Genomic DNA, 19275 nt, shown 5'->3' with positions numbered 1-19275 from the left:
TTAAACCTCTGACCTTTAACTCTGTGACGAAGTAAACCCTCCACCGTCGTCAATAACACTTCCTTAAAATGTATGAGACGTTTCGGGCAATGACCCTTCTTCGAAGCACTCTGTAATGATTTCGGCACACACGCAGCGAACGCGAGAGGGACGCGATCTGTTGCAAGATTGCACGTGGAGTGAATAAGGTCTTGTTTTCAAGTAGAACAAGATGAACTAACTTTTAAATCGTGTGCAGCTAATCGGCTTCCAACACAATAGTTGAGTGAATGTCACCAACTAGTCCCAAAGTAAGAAAGTCATTTAATAATAGGGTTTTTCCCCTTTTTTTCTTGCAACAAAACTGAAACCTTATTACAAGGATTCATGTATGCATTAACCACAATACCTGCAGTCAAAATGCAAACAAAAAACATACTATGATAATATATAAAACATTTTGGTACTGGCAAAGGAGGTCTAATGATGAAGATAAGAAAGACATTGCAAAAAACAATGCGATAATTACGAATGTAAATTATTTTTAATTGATACGTTTAGATGGTGCACTGCAATTTTTACAAAACCAAAAAATAGTGAAAAGGCGGAACGAGCGAAAGGAGGCAAATTGAGTAAAGCTGTCTGGAATAAATACATTTTTAGACTAAATACCATATTTGGCACCAGTAACATGATGACGGAATGAAGACGTGCAACATAATCAAAATTGGAGTTTCGTCAAGAATGCATCGATTTTGAATCTGGATTTAGATTAGAATCGGCAGCGAGAATGCGGACGTCGCTGAGATTACTCTGCACTCAGTTCGAGTGAGGGAGCTGCCACCTGCCTCGCCTGTGTTTATGATGCCTGCTTTCGGGCTCGATTACTCCCATCACATCAATGCTTAAAACACATCGAGTGGTTACATGTCATCAAGTTAATTTGGCGAATGTACGTAACTTATCCAATCTACACATCCTCACGACTGCACCAACCGTCGAGCTCCTTGATCAGGGCCGAGGCACGGCGAGCAACCATCGCCACGCCGTAAATGGGTTTGACTTACAGAATATGGCACGCATTCAGCTTCAATGTAATACACTGTCAGGTGTTAACGATTAACTAATTGAAGCGCAGCAACATCTGGTTCACTTTTTGAACTAAGTGGGTGGCTCTGAAAAGAGCCGTTAGGGTGGAGGGAATCGCGCATCGTCCGAACGGATTCACTTTTTTAGCGCAGTCCCTTTTAAGCCCTCCATCGCTCATTTCCGAAAAAAAACTTCGGTCAATTCGTGCGCGTGTACTGTAAGGTGATGGCGTCAAATAGCCTATGTAATCTGACCGCTCAAAAATAACGTTTTTTTTCTGAAAAAGACAATACTTTCTTAAAATACTAACGCCCTCAATTAATTCTAAACCATGTTTTATGATTGATGCAATGTTGGAATGCTGCTCAAACACCGTTCCCAAATTAGAGAAAAGGGGTATCTATAATGAGCAGAGCATTCGTTTAATTGCGAGTCATTTGGGACGAGGGCCACGAGACGACGGTGTCCTTACTAATAACACAACCCCTGTGTACGACTGAACGAGCTCTTTGCAAGCAAGTGGGTGGCTCTGAAAAGAGCCGTTGTTGTGGTGGTAGAGGCGGCGGCGCGTTCACTTCTTTGCCTGAGAGGTCTTCTTGGGCAGCAGCACGGCCTGGATGTTTGGCAACACACCGCCCTGGGCGATGGTCACGCCGCCCATGAGCTTGTTCAGCTCCTCGTCGTTGCGCACGGCGAGCTGCAAGTGTCGGGGGATGATCCTCGTCTTCTTGTTGTCGCGGGCGGCATTGCCAGCCAGCTCGAGGATCTCGGCAGAGAGGTACTCGAGCACGGCTGCCAGGTAGACGGGAGCTCCAGCGCCGACCCGCTGGGCGTAATTGCCCTTGCGGAGCAGCCTGTGAACGCGGCCCACGGGGAACTGCAGGCCTGCGCGGGAAGAGCGGGACTTTGCCTTTGCGCGAGATTTGCCACCGGTCTTGCCGCGTCCTGACATGGTTAGGGGACCGAGAATACTAAAAGAACCGGGGACTAAGCAAGAACGAGTTGTGATGATCATCCGCACCCCCTTGAGCGACTTTTATAGCTGAGAAGAGGATCGTAGAGCGCGTCGCTGCTGAATGGCTCCTCTCGGTCGGTCCCGCCCTCTCCTGAGAGACCAATGAAAAGCCGGGACGCGAGGATTCGATGTTGACTTTAAACAGGTCCCTGCAGGGTGGGCTGGTAGGAACATTGGAATTTTGCGCAATTTTATTTTTACACCCCAACAGCACGAGGTTTCACTTCGTTAAAGTATTGAAAGGGGACGGACACAGTAATCTATTGCAGGCTGGTACACTCAGTTTACAACTTCGTTCCTACCAGTATTATATGTATCCATATATATAATTTGTATGCGGACACATCTTATGAATGAAACGATGCGATACACGTACTTAATAGGTTCAAGTATTAAGCATGATAGAGTTAACCGTAAACAAATTCAGCGGCAAGCTGATTCCGCCACTATCAATGTATTATTTATAATCATCATTTGAGGGACATAATTTGTTATAAGAAATCATAGTGATAGCCTTGAGCTCATGATTGATATCCCACGCGCCTATACGGTGTATATATTAATTTAACCGCCTATTCGGGCAAATGCCTAGAAATGTGCGTGAATAACTCAGTCTCTTAGTTTGCAAAATGCGAACGTATTTTCAGCTTGAGCTTTAAACAGCGTTTAATAGTTAATGTATTTCACCGAAATGAGCCGTTTACTGTACATTATGTAGACATGGTTTCACAACGCTTAAATACAACACGGACTTGTGATATTGCAAAATATGAGCAGAGGGGTATAGAAAATGAACTTGGTCGCTTAAGCCTTGCGACTCATGATAGCCGTGACTGGCAAACGAAGGTCGCCGTAACAGGCATGCGGACTTTAAAGGACACACAAGTTAGCTTTTTCATGCGAAAGTGGTGGCTCTGAAAAGAGCCTTTGTGTCGTGCTTTGAGGGCCGAGTTGGGCGATCAAGCGCGCTCGCCACGAATGCGGCGGGCGAGCTGAATGTCCTTGGGCATGATGGTGACGCGCTTGGCGTGGATGGCGCACAGGTTGGTGTCCTCGAAGAGCGCAACAAGGTACGCTTCGCTGGCCTCCTGCAGAGCCATGACAGCGGAGCTCTGGAAGCGCAGGTCGGTCTTGAAGTCCTGCGCGATCTCCCTGACGAGGCGCTGGAAGGGCAGTTTGCGGATGAGCAACTCGGTGGACTTCTGGTAGCGGCGGATCTCGCGCAGAGCGACGGTGCCGGGCCTGTAGCGGTGAGGCTTCTTGACGCCGCCCGTGGCCGGAGCGCTCTTTCGGGCTGCCTTTGTGGCGAGCTGCTTGCGTGGAGCCTTGCCGCCCGTGGACTTACGAGCCGTCTGCTTGGTGCGAGCCATGGCTTGGTGAGAGCAAAAATTTTTCTCACAGGCGGGGAGAAGACGGCTTATGTAGCGCAGAGCGCGCGTTCACTGGTCAGCGGAGTCGTGACGTGCGAAGGGGCGCGTGCTGGTTGGTTGGCAGCGTGCACTGATCTCGAGTCGTGAACTCTTCTTAATAAACAAAATGTGCATAGTTTGTATCATTTCAGAATGCCGCATCACAATGCAGTAGTACCTTTGAGCGCCGTTGATGTCTTTAACGGATTTTCTTTTCTCAAGCAAAAACCTTTCCGAAAACAACTTTACAGTGATTTAAAGCTTTCGTGACTGCAGTAATTCATATTCTTAGTTTTTTCGGTAAAGTCACGTTGAAGAGAAACAACAAAATAACAAAATATATATAAAACAATAAAAAATTCTCACGACGTTTCGACCATTCTCTTCAACGTGACTTTACCGAAAAAACTAAGAATATAACTTTACAGTGCTCTGCATCAATCTAAATAAAGTGAAGAAACAGCACTTTATTGGAAACAATAATACGCAAAAATGCCGGAAAGAGGTGATCACAGGCATATATATCTATTATCTTGGCATTGAGATGATCATCAGTTATACTGCACGAGTCATCCATGCTAGGCGCTTACTTTTATATATACGTGCAAAATGTTAGTTCGTGCCCGAAAATACATTTAAACTAGGTTGTATTTCACTTGTAATAAATACAAATCACGATCACTGAAGTATAAATTCGCCCCATGAGAAATTGTCGCCTATTCCGATATCGCGTTCACACTATGCTTTGCCGTGACACCCAGGAATTAAATATATTGCATTGCAAGGTTATGGCGCCACATCCAATGTTATATCTGGATCGGCTGCAGATGAAATCAATGGTGAATATGTGGCATAAATATTATTGCTTTTTTTCACGTGGGTACAGGTAAAAATGCGCTGGATCTCTCCATTTCACTCAATGAACGATGTCCGCGTGAACTGAGAGCGGGGCCGCTGCTGCATTCGGCAGCAGCAGACGGCGCCTCGCGTCACCGCGAGTACCGAGCGCCCGGCTGCGACTCCAGCCCGGTCTACGCTGATGAGAAATCGGCGCTCAACGCCAAAACCCTGGACAAGTGCTCTATGTTTGAAGTTTCGTCTTGCGCTCCTGCTAACACTGGCACAAGCAGGTTCGGAGATGTGGGTGGCTCTGAAAAGAGCCTTTGTAATTAATGGTCGAGTCGAGGCTTCACTTGGAGCTCGTGTACTTGGTGACGGCCTTGGTGCCCTCCGACACGGCGTGCTTGGCCAGCTCGCCGGGAAGCAGCAGTCGCACTGCGGTCTGGATCTCCCGAGAGGTGATGGTGGAGCGCTTGTTGTAGTGCGCCAAGCGGGACGCCTCGGAAGCGATGCGCTCGAAGATGTCGTTGACGAACGAGTTCATGATGCTCATGGCCTTGGACGAGATGCCGGTATCGGGGTGCACCTGCTTCATCACCTTGTAGATGTAAATTGCGTAGCTCTCCTTCCTGCGGTGGCGTCGCTTCTTGCCATCCTTGCGCGTAGCCTTGGTCACGGCCTTCTTGGAGCCCTTCTTGGGGGCAGGAACCTTTGCCGGCCCAGCGCTCTTTGATGCGGGAGGATCGGGCATGTCGACGCGTACAGAAAGGACGAGAACAAGTGTGCCTGTAGGCCGTGCGTTGATCTGCGTTTATAGTAGGCGAGATGCAAATCAGAGGATCGTGGTGCGCGGCGCTGCGGAGTGGCTCTTTCAGTACCATCCCTCTCCATCAGCGTCCAATGAGAAACGCGGAAGCGATGTTCACTTTAATATCGTTATTTTTTTACTGCAAAAAAGACTTGTGAATATAACACAATGTAATGTCCAAACATGTATATTAGTGAATGGAAGCCATGGCATTGCCTTTGTTTTAAAAAGGATGACTAGAAAACCCAATACAGTATAGTGTTTTTTTGCGTGGCTTTTTTTTGCTTCTTTTTTTTGTTTCACAACTCGTCTAATACAGCACGGGCGTTTGATTAACGCAATTTGGAAAAAATACAAGCGCTCGGTGTAGAAAAATGACTTCGCTGTTGTGCTGTATTTTACGGGTGGATATTAGCATTCTGGCGCGCTCCGTCAATTAGGACGAATGTGCTGTAAGATTGTGGCGCCAAATGCTCTACGTAATATCGGAATCGGCTGTAGCTGAAAATAATTCACGCAAAAATACCAGAAATGTGTACTGTATTAACGCGTTCAAGAATTGCGCCTTGTTAAATGTGACGTGTCTTGAATATTGTGATTTCTTTCATTCATTTGGAAGCAGATGAAGATTCGCTAACTCAACCAGCAAAGGATCTCTGCGTGAACCTCAGTTCTCAGTTTCATTTATTTGGTAAAGCCCTGTGAGCCATTCGGCTCTTGAATCGGGTGCAACCGCAAAACGCAAAACACATGAACAAGAAAACATCGTAACCGAGCAGAGCGGCAGCAGACGGCACTTCGAGGCACCGCGCGTCCACGAGAAGAGCCCGGTCCACGCTCACGAGGAATTGGCGCGCAACAACCCATTTATAAAGTTTATTTCGTGAACGGTTTGGTAACACTGGCGCGCAAGCAGTTTAGAAGAGGTGGGTGGCTCTGAAAAAGAGCCTTTGGGTTGGTTTAATGTGCGAGATGGGCACTCAGCCTCCGAAGCCGTAGAGAGTGCGGCCCTGGCGCTTGAGGGCGTAGACCACGTCCATGGCGGTGACGGTCTTGCGCTTGGCGTGCTCCGTGTAGGTGACGGCGTCGCGGATGACGTTCTCAAGGAAGACCTTCAGGACGCCGCGGGTCTCTTCGTAGATGAGGCCCGAGATGCGCTTCACACCGCCGCGGCGAGCGAGGCGGCGGATGGCGGGCTTGGTGATTCCCTGGATGTTGTCGCGCAGCACCTTACGATGGCGTTTTGCGCCTCCCTTACCGAGCCCCTTACCGCCTTTCCCGCGTCCAGACATGGCGACTAACTCTGCAACTGCTGACAAAGCTCGCGAGAAATGGCGCGCCCATCCTGCAGCAGCCGCATTTATACCCGGAGCGTTGTGACGTCACAGACCACCTCTGCCCTCCGCGATGGCTCCGCCTTAAACCTCTGACCTTTAACTCTGTGACGAAGTAAACCCTCCACCGTCGTCAATAACACTTCCTTAAAATGTATGAGACGTTTCGGGCAATGACCCTTCTTAGAAGCACTCTGTAATGATTTCGGCACACACGCAGCGAACGCGAGAGGGACGCGATCTGTTGCAAGATTGCACGTGGAGTGAATAAGGTCTTGTTTTCAAGTAGAACAAGATGAACTAACTTTTAAATCGTGTGCAGCTAATCGGCTTCCAACACAATAGTTGAGTGAATGTCACCAACTAGTCCCAAAGTAAGAAAGTCATTTAATAATAGGGTTTTTCCCCTTTTTTTCTTGCAACAAAACTGAAACCTTATTACAAGGATTCATGTATGCATTAACCACAATACCTGCAGTCAAAATGCAAACAAAAAACATACTATGATAATATATAAAACATTTTGGTACTGGCAAAGGAGGTCTAATGATGAAGATAAGAAAGACATTGCAAAAAACAATGCGATAATTACGAATGTAAATTATTTTTAATTGATACGTTTAGATGGTGCACTGCAATTTTTACAAAACAAAAAAATAGTGAAAAGGCGGAACGAGCGAAAGGAGGCAAATTGAGTAAAGCTGTCTGGAATAAATACATTTTTAGACTAAATACCATATTTGGCACCAGTAACATGATGACGGAATGAAGACGTGCAACATAATCAAAATTGGAGTTTCGTCAAGAATGCATCGATTTTGAATCTGGATTTAGATTAGAATCGGCAGCGAGAATGCGGACGTCGCTGAGATTACTCTGCACTCAGTTCGAGTGAGGGAGCTGCCACCTGCCTCGCCTGTGTTTATGATGCCTGCTTTCGGGCTCGATTACTCCCATCACATCAATGCTTAAAACACATCGAGTGGTTAAATGTCATCAAGTTAATTTGGCGAATGTACGTAACTTATCCAATCTACACATCCTCACGACTGCACCAACCGTCGAGCTCCTTGATCAGGGCCGAGGCACGGCGAGCAACCATCGCCACGCCGTAAATGGGTTTGACTTACAGAATATGGCACGCATTCAGCTTCAATGTAATACACTGTCAGGTGTTAACGATTAACTAATTGAAGCGCAGCAACATCTGGTTCACTTTTTGAACTAAGTGGGTGGCTCTGAAAAGAGCCGTTAGGGTGGAGGGAATCGCGCATCGTCCGATCGGATTCACTTTTTTAGCGCAGTCCCTTTTAAGCCCTCCATCGCTCATTTCCGAAAAAAAACTTCGGTCAATTCGTGCGCGTGTACTGTAAGGTGATGGCGTCAAATAGCCTATGTAATCTGACCGCTCAAAAATAACGTTTTTTTTCTGAAAAAGACAATACTTTCTTAAAATACTAACGCCCTCAATTAATTCTAAACCATGTTTTATGATTGATGCAATGTTGGAATGCTGCTCAAACACCGTTCCCAAATTAGAGAAAAGGGGTATCTATAATGAGCAGAGCATTCGTTTAATTGCGAGTCATTTGGGACGAGGGCCACGAGACGACGGTGTCCTTACTAATAACACAACCCCTGTGTACGACTGAACGAGCTCTTTGCAAGCAAGTGGGTGGCTCTGAAAAGAGCCGTTGTTGTGGTGGTAGAGGCGGCGGCGCGTTCACTTCTTTGCCTGAGAGGTCTTCTTGGGCAGCAGCACGGCCTGGATGTTTGGCAACACACCGCCCTGGGCGATGGTCACGCCGCCCATGAGCTTGTTCAGCTCCTCGTCGTTGCGCACGGCGAGCTGCAAGTGTCGGGGGATGATCCTCGTCTTCTTGTTGTCGCGGGCGGCATTGCCAGCCAGCTCGAGGATCTCAGCAGAGAGGTACTCGAGCACGGCTGCCAGGTAGACGGGAGCTCCAGCGCCGACCCGCTGGGCGTAATTGCCCTTGCGGAGCAGCCTGTGAACGCGGCCCACGGGGAACTGCAGGCCTGCGCGGGAAGAGCGGGACTTTGCCTTTGCGCGAGATTTGCCACCGGTCTTGCCGCGTCCTGACATGGTTAGGGGACCGAGAATACTAAAAGAACCGGGGACTAAGCAAGAACGAGTTGTGATGATCATCCGCACCCCCTTGAGCGACTTTTATAGCTGAGAAGAGGATCGTAGAGCGCATCGCTGCTGAATGGCTCCTCTCGGTCGGTCCCGCCCTCTCCTGAGAGACCAATGAAAAACCGGGACGCGAGGATTCGATGTTGACTTTAAACAGGTCCCTGCAGGGTGGGCTGGTAGGAACATTGGAATTTTGCGCAATTTTATTTTTACACCCCAACAGCACGAGATTTCACTTCGTTAAAGTATTGAAAGGGGACGGACACAGTAATCTATTGCAGGCTGGTACACTCAGTTTACAACTTCGTTCCTACCAGTGTTATATGTATCCATATATATAATTTGTATGCGGACACATCTTATGAATGAAACGATGCGATACACGTACTTAATAGGTTCAAGTATTAAGCATGATAGAGTTAACCGTAAACAAATTCAGCGGCAAGCTGATTCCGCCACTATCAATGTATTATTTATAATCATCATTTGAGGGACATAATTTGTTATAAGAAATCATAGTGATAGCCTTGAGCTCATGATTGATATCCCACGCGCCTATACGGTGTATATATTAATTTAACCGCCTATTCGGGCAAATGCCTAGAAATGTGCGTGAATAACTCAGTCTCTTAGTTTGCAAAATGCGAACGTATTTTCAGCTTGAGCTTTAAACAGCGTTTAATAGTTAATGTATTTCACCGAAATGAGCCGTTTACTGTACATTATGTAGACATGGTTTCACAACGCTTAAATACAACACGGACTTGTGATATTGCAAAATATGAGCAGAGGGGTATAGAAAATGAACTTGGTCGCTTAAGCCTTGCGACTCATGATAGCCGTGACTGGCAAACGAAGGTCGCCGTAACAGGCATGCGGACTTTAAAGGACACACAAGTTAGCTTTTTCATGCGAAAGTGGTGGCTCTGAAAAGAGCCTTTGTGTCGTGCTTTGAGGGCCGAGTTGGGCGATCAAGCGCGCTCGCCACGAATGCGGCGGGCGAGCTGAATGTCCTTGGGCATGATGGTGACGCGCTTGGCGTGGATGGCGCACAGGTTGGTGTCCTCGAAGAGCGCAACAAGGTACGCTTCGCTGGCCTCCTGCAGAGCCATGACAGCGGAGCTCTGGAAGCGCAGGTCGGTCTTGAAGTCCTGCGCGATCTCCCTGACGAGGCGCTGGAAGGGCAGTTTGCGGATGAGCAACTCGGTGGACTTCTGGTAGCGGCGGATCTCGCGCAGAGCGACGGTGCCGGGCCTGTAGCGGTGAGGCTTCTTGACGCCGCCCGTGGCCGGAGCGCTCTTTCGGGCTGCCTTTGTGGCGAGCTGCTTGCGTGGAGCCTTGCCGCCCGTGGACTTACGAGCCGTCTGCTTGGTGCGAGCCATGGCTTGGTGAGAGCAAACATTTTCTCACAGGCGGGGAGAAGACGGCTTATGTAGCGCAGAGCGCGCGTTCACTGGTCAGCGGAGTCGTGACGTGCGAAGGGGCGCGTGCTGGTTGGTTGGCAGCGTGCACTGATCTCGAGTCGTGAACTCTTCTTAATAAACAAAATGTGCATAGTTTGTATCATTTCAGAATGCCGCATCACAATGCAGTAGTACCTTTGAGCGCCGTTGATGTCTTTAACGGATTTTCTTTTCTCAAGCAAAAACCTTTCCGAAAACAACTTTACAGTGATTTAAAGCTTTCGTGACTGCAGTAATTCATATTCTTAGTTTTTTCGGTAAAGTCACGTTGAAGAGAAACAACAAAATAACAAAATATATATAAAACAATAAAAAATTCTCACGACGTTTCGACCATAGAGAAACAACAAAATAACAAAATATATATAAAACAATACAAAATTCTCACGACGTTTCGACCATAACTCAAACCGTTTGAGTTATGGTCGAAACGTCGTGAGAATTTTTTATTGTTTTATATATATTTTGTTATTTTGTTGTTTCTCTTCAACGTGACTTTACCGAAAAAACTAAGAATATAACTTTACAGTGCTCTGCATCAATCTAAATAAAGTGAAGAAACAGCACTTTATTGGAAACAATAATACGCAAAAATGCCGGAAAGAGGTGATCACAGGCATATATATCTATTATCTTGGCATTGAGATGATCATCAGTTATACTGCACGAGTCATCCATGCTAGGCGCTTACTTTTATATATACGTGCAAAATGTTAGTTCGTGCCCGAAAATACATTTAAACTAGGTTGTATTTCACTTGTAATAAATACAAATCACGATCACTGAAGTATAAATTCGCCCCATGAGAAATTGTCGCCTATTCCGATATCGCGTTCACACTATGCTTTGCCGTGACACCCAGGAATTAAATATATTGCATTGCAAGGTTATGGCGCCACATCCAATGTTATATCTGGATCGGCTGCAGATGAAATCAATGGTGAATATGTGGCATAAATATTATTGCTTTTTTCACGTGGGTACAGGTAAAAATGCGCTGGATCTCTCCATTTCACTCAATGAACGATGTCCGCGTGAACTGAGAGCGGGGCCGCTGCTGCATTCGGCAGCAGCAGACGGCACCTCGCGTCACCGCGAGTACCGAGCGCCCGGCTGCGACTCCAGCCCGGTCTACGCTGATGAGAAATCGGCGCTCAACGCCAAAACCCTGGACAAGTGCTCTATGTTTGAAGTTTCGTCTTGCGCTCCTGCTAACACTGGCACAAGCAGGTTCGGAGATGTGGGTGGCTCTGAAAAGAGCCTTTGTAATTAATGGTCGAGTCGAGGCTTCACTTGGAGCTCGTGTACTTGGTGACGGCCTTGGTGCCCTCCGACACGGCGTGCTTGGCCAGCTCGCCGGGGAGCAGCAGTCGCACTGCGGTCTGGATCTCCCGAGAGGTGATGGTGGAGCGCTTGTTGTAGTGCGCCAAGCGGGACGCCTCGGAAGCGATGCGCTCGAAGATGTCGTTGACGAACGAGTTCATGATGCTCATGGCCTTGGACGAGATGCCGGTATCGGGGTGCACCTGCTTCATCACCTTGTAGATGTAAATTGCGTAGCTCTCCTTCCTGCGGTGGCGTCGCTTCTTGCCATCCTTGCGCGTAGCCTTGGTCACGGCCTTCTTGGAGCCCTTCTTGGGGGCAGGAACCTTTGCCGGCCCAGCGCTCTTTGATGCGGGAGGATCGGGCATGTCGACGCGTACACAAAGGACGAGAACAAGTGTGCCTGTAGGCCGTGCGTTGATCTGCGTTTATAGTAGGCGAGATGCAAATCAGAGGATCGTGGTGCGCGGCGCTGCGGAGTGGCTCTTTCAGTACCATCCCTCTCCATCAGCGTCCAATGAGAAACGCGGAAGCGATGTTCACTTTAATATCGTTATTTTTTTACTGCAAAAAAGACTTGTGAATATAACACAATGTAATGTCCAAACATGTATATTAGTGAATGGAAGCCATGGCATTGCCTTTGTTTTAAAAAGGATGACTAGAAAACCCAATACAGTATAGTGTTTTTTTGCGTGGCTTTTTTTTGCTTCTTTTTTTTGTTTCACAACTCGTCTAATACAGCACGGGCGTTTGATTAACGCAATTTGGAAAAAATACAAGCGCTCGGTGTAGAAAAATAACTTCGCTGTTGTGCTGTATTTTACGGGTGGATATTAGCATTCTGGCGCGCTCCGTCAATTAGGACGAATGTGCTGTAAGATTGTGGCGCCAAATGCTGTACGTAATATCGGAATCGGCTGTAGCTGAAAATAATTCACGCAAAAATACCAGAAATGTGTACTGTATTAACGCGTTCAAGAATTGCGCCTTGTTAAATGTGACGTGTCTTGAATATTGTGATTTCTTTCATTCATTTGGAAGCAGATGAAGATTCGCTAACTCAACCAGCAAAGGATCTCTGCGTGAACCTCAGTTCTCAGTTTCATTTATTTGGTAAAGCCCTGTGAGCCATTCGGCTCTTGAATCGGGTGCAACCGCAAAACGCAAAACACATGAACAAGAAAACATCGTAACCGAGCAGAGCGGCAGCAGACGGCACTTCGAGGCACCGCGCGTCCACGAGAAGAGCCCGGTCCACGCTCACGAGGAATTGGCGCGCAACAACCCATTTATAAAGTTTATTTCGTGAACGGTTTGGTAACACTGGCGCGCAAGCAGTTTAGAAGAGGTGGGTGGCTCTGAAAAAGAGCCTTTGGGTTGGTTTAATGTGCGAGAGATGGGCACTCAGCCTCCGAAGCCGTAGAGAGTGCGGCCCTGGCGCTTGAGGGCGTAGACCACGTCCATGGCGGTGACGGTCTTGCGCTTGGCGTGCTCCGTGTAGGTGACGGCGTCACGGATGACGTTCTCAAGGAAGACCTTCAGGACGCCGCGGGTCTCTTCGTAGATGAGGCCCGAGATGCGCTTCACACCGCCGCGGCGAGCGAGGCGGCGGATGGCGGGCTTGGTGATTCCCTGGATGTTGTCGCGCAGCACCTTCCGATGGCGTTTTGCGCCTCCCTTACCGAGCCCCTTACCGCCTTTCCCGCGTCCAGACATGGCGACTAACTCTGCAACTGCTGACAAAGCTCGCGAGAAATGGCGCGCCCATCCTGCAGCAGCCGCATTTATACCCGGAGCGTTGTGACGTCACAGACCACCTCTGCCCTCCGCGATGGCTCCGCCTTAAACCTCTGACCTTTAACTCTGTGACGAAGTAAACCCTCCACCGTCGTCAATAACACTTCCTTAAAATGTATGAGACGTTTCGGGCAATGACCCTTCTTCGAAGCACTCTGTAATGATTTCGGCACACACGCAGCGAACGCGAGAGGGACGCGATCTGTTGCAAGATTGCACGTGGAGTGAATAAGGTCTTGTTTTCAAGTAGAACAAGATGAACTAACTTTTAAATCGTGTGCAGCTAATCGGCTTCCAACACAATAGTTGAGTGAATGTCACCAACTCGTCCCAAAGTAAGAAAGTCATTTAATAATAGGGTTTTTCCCCTTTTTTTCTTGCAACAAAACTGAAACCTTATTACAAGGATTCATGTATGCATTAACCACAATACCTGCAGTCAAAATGCAAACAAAAAACATACTATGATAATATATACAACATTTTGGTACTGGCAAAGGAGGTCTAATGATGAAGATAAGAAAGACATTGCAAAAACAATGCGATAATTACGAATGTAAATTATTTTTAATTGATACGTTTAGATGGTGCACTGCAATTTTTACAAAACAAAAAAATAGTGAAAAGGCGGAACGAGCGAAAGGAGGCAAATTGAGTAAAGCTGTCTGGAATAAATACATTTTTAGACTAAATACCATATTTGGCACCAGTAACATGATGACGGAATGAAGACGTGCAACATAATCAAAATTGGAGTTTCGTCAAGAATGCATCGATTTTGAATCTGGATTTAGATTAGAATCGGCAGCGAGAATGCGGACGTCGCTGAGATTACTCTGCACTCAGTTCGAGTGAGGGAGCTGCCACCTGCCTCGCCTGTGTTTATGATGCCTGCTTTCGGGCTCGATTACTCCCATCACATCAATGCTTAAAACACATCGAGTGGTTAAATGTCATCAAGTTAATTTGGCGAATGTACGTAACTTATCCAATCTACACATCCTCACGACTGCACCAACCGTCGAGCTCCTTGATCAGGGCCGAGGCACGGCGAGCAACCATCGCCACGCCGTAAATGGGTTTGACTTACAGAATATGGCACGCATTCAGCTTCAATGTAATACACTGTCAGGTGTTAACGATTAACTAATTGAAGCGCAGCAACATCTGGTTCACTTTTTGAACTAAGTGGGTGGCTCTGAAAAGAGCCGTTAGGGTGGAGGGAATCGCGCATCGTCCGATCGGATTCACTTTTTTAGCGCAGTCCCTTTTAAGCCCTCCATCGCTCATTTCCGAAAAAAAACTTCGGTCAATTCGTGCGCGTGTACTGTAAGGTGATGGCGTCAAATAGCCTATGTAATCTGACCGCTCAAAAATAACGTTTTTTTTCTGAAAAAGACAATACTTTCTTAAAATACTAACGCCCTCAATTAATTCTAAACCATGTTTTATGATTGATGCAATGTTGGAATGCTGCTCAAACACCGTTCCCAAATTAGAGAAAAGGGGTATCTATAATGAGCAGAGCATTCGTTTAATTGCGAGTCATTTGGGACGAGGGCCACGAGACGACGGTGTCCTTACTAATAACACAACCCCTGTGTACGACTGAACGAGCTCTTTGCAAGCAAGTGGGTGGCTCTGAAAAGAGCCGTTGTTGTGGTGGTAGAGGCGGCGGCGCGTTCACTTCTTTGCCTGAGAGGTCTTCTTGGGCAGCAGCACGGCCTGGATGTTTGGCAACACACCGCCCTGGGCGATGGTCACGCCGCCCATGAGCTTGTTCAGCTCCTCGTCGTTGCGCACGGCGAGCTGCAAGTGTCGGGGGATGATCCTCGTCTTCTTGTTGTCGCGGGCGGCATTGCCAGCCAGCTCGAGGATCTCGGCAGAGAGGTACTCGAGCACGGCTGCCAGGTAGACGGGAGCTCCAGCGCCGACCCGCTGGGCGTAATTGCCCTTGCGGAGCAGCCTGTGAACGCGGCCCACGGGGAACTGCAGGCCTGCGCGGGAAGAGCGGGACTTTGCCTTTGCGCGAGATTTGCCACCGGTCTTGCCGCGTCCTGACATGGTTAGGGGACCGAGAATACTAAAAGAACCGGGGACTAAGCAAGAACGAGTTGTGATGATCATCCGCACCCCCTTGAGCGACTTTTATAGCTGAGAAGAGGATCGTAGAGCGCGTCGCTGCTGAATGGCTCCTCTCGGTCGGTCCCGCCCTCTCCTGAGAGACCAATGAAAAGCCGGGACGCGAGGATTCGATGTTGACTTTAAACAGGTCCCTGCAGGGTGGGCTGGTAGGAACATTGGAATTTTGCGCAATTTTATTTTTACACCCCAACAGTGTTGTATACGGCCCTTTTTCCACAATTAATATCCATAAGAATATTTACGGATGCATACACCTAGATTTCTTTTTCCTTTCTTTCGTGACAAACAATATATATTTTTTTAATGAATCAAACCAGTAAGCCAGAAACACGAAAAACCAGATGTTGGTCATAAACAGACCATTAAAGAATAAAGAAATAATAAAACTCTCAAGGCGAGGATGTAACAGCTATCGGCGAAAATCTCCAGATGAACAAGAGTTTGATGGGCCCCTTAGGAAAGGTCCCTCCGAGGTCAGAACACCAAGAGAGCAGACACCAGACGCCAACAGGGTAAATCGTATACATATTCTTTTCCTTATTTTCCAGTAAAACAACAAAAAAATTAAAAGGCAACAACAAGAATAAGATAAAATTAGCGATCCTAACGCTCACTCCAATTAAGAACAGGCCACCAGACACAACAGTGAATTATTATCCAATGATTAATTCGCTATCAAATGATTTTCACCTTTAATACTTTTACTGTTAAAACAAAGCTTGGAGCAAGAATACCGAGTCACATCAAAGGTTATCGAGAAGGAATGAGACAACGGGCAAACTTGCGAAAGAGTTTAAACAATATTCCAAGCAACCCCGACCACATTTGTCTCTCTCACAGCGCGGAGAAGCAGGAATTGCACCTTATCACAAGGGGCCATCTGGAAAAGCCAGCCGGGTTTGATGAGGAGACACACCCACCCCACACACGGCAACCAGGCAAAGAAAGTTTTAAAGAAAATTGCAAAATAATATTAATAATAACAACGTGTTAACCTTACACGACATTCCATTATAGAACCTTACAGAACCAAGGGATATGGATTCCAACAATCAAGAAACGGACCTCTTAAACTCAGGATGATAATTATTTTTCTTTTTAATAATTCCATCATAACAATTCGAACCTCGGTAAAACCGAGAGGTGTCGGGAGGACGCAGTTACAAACACGAGTCTTGGCGAACATGGGACCAAATGGTATTTGAGCAATATAAGTCAAAAGTATAAAGAGGTGCTCCCGGCCACCTTTGTCTTTCCCTGCAGAACGTGATAAAATGCATACGCTCGGAAGAGCATCTTCACTTGGAAATAAATCAAATACTATGAATCACAAGCAGGATCATAACTGTGTATGATAAGATACCAACTGTGATGTGAAATGTTAAACTTAAAAAAAATCTTAACCATTTCTTTGTGCGTCGGAACGCGTACGGAAAAGGGGGGGGGAACCCGCCCCTCTCTCTGGGTGGAGGGATTAGACAACCAGACGCCACCAAGATGAATCGAGGTGTCTGTTGTCTTGATGTTTATGGCTTGAGGAAAGACCCGAACAGGGCCATGTCATAAATGACACACACACAAACATACACACTGACACCCGAACTCCCCCCCACCACCGACACACGAACCCCCCCCACCGACATACGATCAGATCAAAGATAGCTCCACCTCGTGAGGGGGAGCCGAGAAGGGGAGAGATTTTTGGCATAAAAAGGAGCCGTTTCAGCATTGAAACCAGCTCATCAGCCCTCGGGGCCAACTCATCAGCCCTCGGGGGCAGCTCAACAGAAGAAGACTCATCTCAACTCAGCTCAACAGAAGAAGACTCATCTCAACTCAGCTCAACAGAAGAAGACTCATCTCTACTCATCTCAGCAGAAGACCCGCTCAACTCATCTCAGCAGAAGAGCAGCCATCACCGACGCCGGAGACGTCTCTACAACTCGCCGAATTGGCGAGTGTCGCCAATTGGCGACCCGCTGCCGCTGTTAGCGGCCAGCGCCACCACGAGCGAATCGTGAGCCTGCAATCTACAACCGCCGACGACGGAGCACCAGCGCGCCGCTGCGGGCGTGCTTCTAACGCCGTCTACCAGACGGTCATCTCAGCTACAACAACGCATCTACTCGTTCACCAACGTCCGTCGAGTCCGAACCAACTACTGAAAGAAGAATCAACTGATACGTATGATACACTGCCCCCCCACTACACACAAACCAGACGTCTGCTTGACGCAAAGAATCGATTCTGAACATTGGCCTACTCTTACACCACTCACACCATTCAACACACACACACGGGTCATTAACAAAGCCTAAAAACCTCAAGCCATTGAACCATCCGTGATTGTGGAAACATCGCAACGACCGAGTGAATAATCCATCGTTTTTAAGAGTGTTCATAATTTTTCTCTGTAATATTGTGCTGGGGCTGTACTTCTAACCGCATAAATTACCAACTGACCCATTAACAAGGATTAATTCTTGGCTCCTCACCACGGAGCGCCGCTCGCGGGGATAGAGAGCTTGTTCAACCGGTTCCCTGTCAGGGGTCTGGCCACAATCAATTAAAAGATTGGCCCGAGATAAGGATCTCAAAAGGAAACATCGCCACCCATTGAGTCGCGTTGAGAAGTTGATTAGGAATACTTGAGTCGTTCGTTAATATTTGTCTTTCTGCATAATCTTGCCGGTATTCACGAATGAAATAACGAATTCAAACGCATATTTGTGCCTCCAAGAATAATACCGGTTGGAGTGCCCTGTCAACGAGTAGCGTTGCATAATAATCAGTCATCCTATTGTTAACAACGTGACAATAATTGCATTAAGGGCCGCGCATGATCAGTGACCGAATGCTGTTTTGTGTGACGATTCAAGTAACGAAGCTTTGTGGCCATCGAGTGGTGTTGATAAGGCAATTAGAAGTATTACAGTCGAACGCTTTAAATTCATAATCGTTATGAATCAATGAACGAACATCAACGTGGTACTGTGCTGACGATTTCAAGCATAATAACTTCGCATATCAGAATGTATTAAGGATTGGATACGAATCAAAGACCAAGTGCCGTGTTGTGTAACAATTCAAGCATACGAGTTTGCATATTATAAAGTTAAGGTTTGATAGAATAGTTCGCATGTTTTTAATCTCTCTCTCAACAACCGATCGATTGCGTTACGCGTCGGGAATTAACCACAGGTGCCGCTATCGAGGTGAAACAACGCAATCGTGATGGTATCGTGTTAACGCTGTGTTGAAATTCCAAAATCCCGAGATTGAGTTTTTCATATTATCCAAAAATTAAAGTTAGCTAGAAATAAAATTGATTAACGCAGAAGGTTTGTGTGTGATTCTTCCTGAAATTCTGCATAATATTGTTCTGCGTATGAGATCTGAATCCTGGGGACCTATCATAAGCACACTATCACCACATGATCCATAACACACATAATCCGTAATGTTCAATCGAGAGTAATCGTATCCTTATCGATAATACGGAATTGAAGAGCAGAGTCGAATCGTCTCTCTCTCATTCACGCTCACAACGCCTGCGTCACTGCATACGATTAATTGCGTTATTCCAATTCATAACACAATCCTCGTCACCGAGGCTCGACCTGATAATCCATAACGACCTGCATTATCATAACCATGCCCACTCGCATAAATTAATACGATTATCTCTCGAATCAGCATAATTTATGCACATAATTACACTAATTAACATGATTTCGGATAAATTATGCAAATCTCAAATTTCATTTAATTTTCATTATTTTCATCAATTTTCATAACACCTATATATACAACATATTGGGCGCGTCGTCCGGGATCTCTCGCAGACAGTTTATGCTTGAATTAAGGAACAAATCACTGTTGTATTAACCAAGGTTTTATGATCTAACGTTGCCC

At 46.8% G+C, this 19275-nt stretch overlaps 6 protein-coding genes and 1 pseudogene across 6 annotated transcripts; all 7 read right to left on the bottom strand.

Moving 5' to 3' along the window:
* Positions 1-936: 936 nt before the first annotated feature.
* LOC142929563 (histone H2A) lies at positions 937-2075 on the bottom strand. The gene has a single exon (XM_076070986.1). It carries the CDS (start codon positions 2018-2020, stop codon positions 1640-1642), a length of 381 nt encoding a protein of 126 aa, XP_075927101.1. The 5' UTR covers positions 2021-2075; the 3' UTR covers positions 937-1639.
* Positions 2076-3014: 939 nt separating this feature from the next.
* Positions 3015-3863, bottom strand: LOC142929558 (histone H3). Its single transcript, XM_076070981.1, has one exon. The coding sequence runs from the start codon at positions 3451-3453 to the stop codon at positions 3043-3045; it is 411 nt and encodes a 136-aa protein (XP_075927096.1). The 5' UTR covers positions 3454-3863; the 3' UTR covers positions 3015-3042.
* Positions 3864-3939: 76 nt separating this feature from the next.
* Positions 3940-5690, bottom strand: LOC142929559 (histone H2B type 3-B-like). Its single transcript, XM_076070982.1, has one exon. It carries the CDS (start codon positions 5081-5083, stop codon positions 4682-4684), a length of 402 nt encoding a protein of 133 aa, XP_075927097.1. The 5' UTR covers positions 5084-5690; the 3' UTR covers positions 3940-4681.
* A 117-nt stretch (positions 5691-5807) lies between these two features.
* Positions 5808-13233, bottom strand: LOC142929562 (uncharacterized; annotated as a pseudogene).
* On the bottom strand, positions 6847-9354 carry LOC142929557 (histone H2A-like). The gene has a single exon (XM_076070980.1). It carries the CDS (start codon positions 8639-8641, stop codon positions 8198-8200), a length of 444 nt encoding a protein of 147 aa, XP_075927095.1. The 5' UTR covers positions 8642-9354; the 3' UTR covers positions 6847-8197.
* Positions 10641-12827, bottom strand: LOC142929560 (histone H2B type 3-B-like). Its single transcript, XM_076070984.1, has one exon. It carries the CDS (start codon positions 11781-11783, stop codon positions 11382-11384), a length of 402 nt encoding a protein of 133 aa, XP_075927099.1. The 5' UTR covers positions 11784-12827; the 3' UTR covers positions 10641-11381.
* A 572-nt stretch (positions 13234-13805) lies between the features above and the next one.
* Positions 13806-15334, bottom strand: LOC142929561 (histone H2A). The gene has a single exon (XM_076070985.1). The coding sequence runs from the start codon at positions 15277-15279 to the stop codon at positions 14899-14901; it is 381 nt and encodes a 126-aa protein (XP_075927100.1). The 5' UTR covers positions 15280-15334; the 3' UTR covers positions 13806-14898.
* Positions 15335-19275: the final 3941 nt, after the last annotated feature.

Source organism: Petromyzon marinus, chromosome 31 (genome assembly GCF_048934315.1).
Source record: "Petromyzon marinus isolate PM22_M1 ecotype Great Lakes invasive population chromosome 31, UKy_Petmar_22M1.pri1.0, whole genome shotgun sequence".
In the NCBI taxonomy this organism is placed as follows: domain Eukaryota; kingdom Metazoa; phylum Chordata; class Hyperoartia; order Petromyzontiformes; family Petromyzontidae; genus Petromyzon; species Petromyzon marinus.
This window is presented reverse-complemented; position numbering and strand designations above follow the sequence as displayed.

Bases quoted from the DNA above. Each gene is read 5' to 3' on its own strand.
- LOC142929563 (XM_076070986.1), bottom strand. From the start codon at position 2,020: ATGTCAGGACGCGGCAAGACCGGTGGCAAATCTCGCGCAAAGGCAAAG.
- LOC142929558 (XM_076070981.1), bottom strand. From the start codon at position 3,453: ATGGCTCGCACCAAGCAGACGGCTCGTAAGTCCACGGGCGGCAAGGCT.
- LOC142929559 (XM_076070982.1), bottom strand. From the start codon at position 5,083: ATGCCCGATCCTCCCGCATCAAAGAGCGCTGGGCCGGCAAAGGTTCCT.
- LOC142929557 (XM_076070980.1), bottom strand. From the start codon at position 8,641: ATGATCATCACAACTCGTTCTTGCTTAGTCCCCGGTTCTTTTAGTATT.
- LOC142929560 (XM_076070984.1), bottom strand. From the start codon at position 11,783: ATGCCCGATCCTCCCGCATCAAAGAGCGCTGGGCCGGCAAAGGTTCCT.
- LOC142929561 (XM_076070985.1), bottom strand. From the start codon at position 15,279: ATGTCAGGACGCGGCAAGACCGGTGGCAAATCTCGCGCAAAGGCAAAG.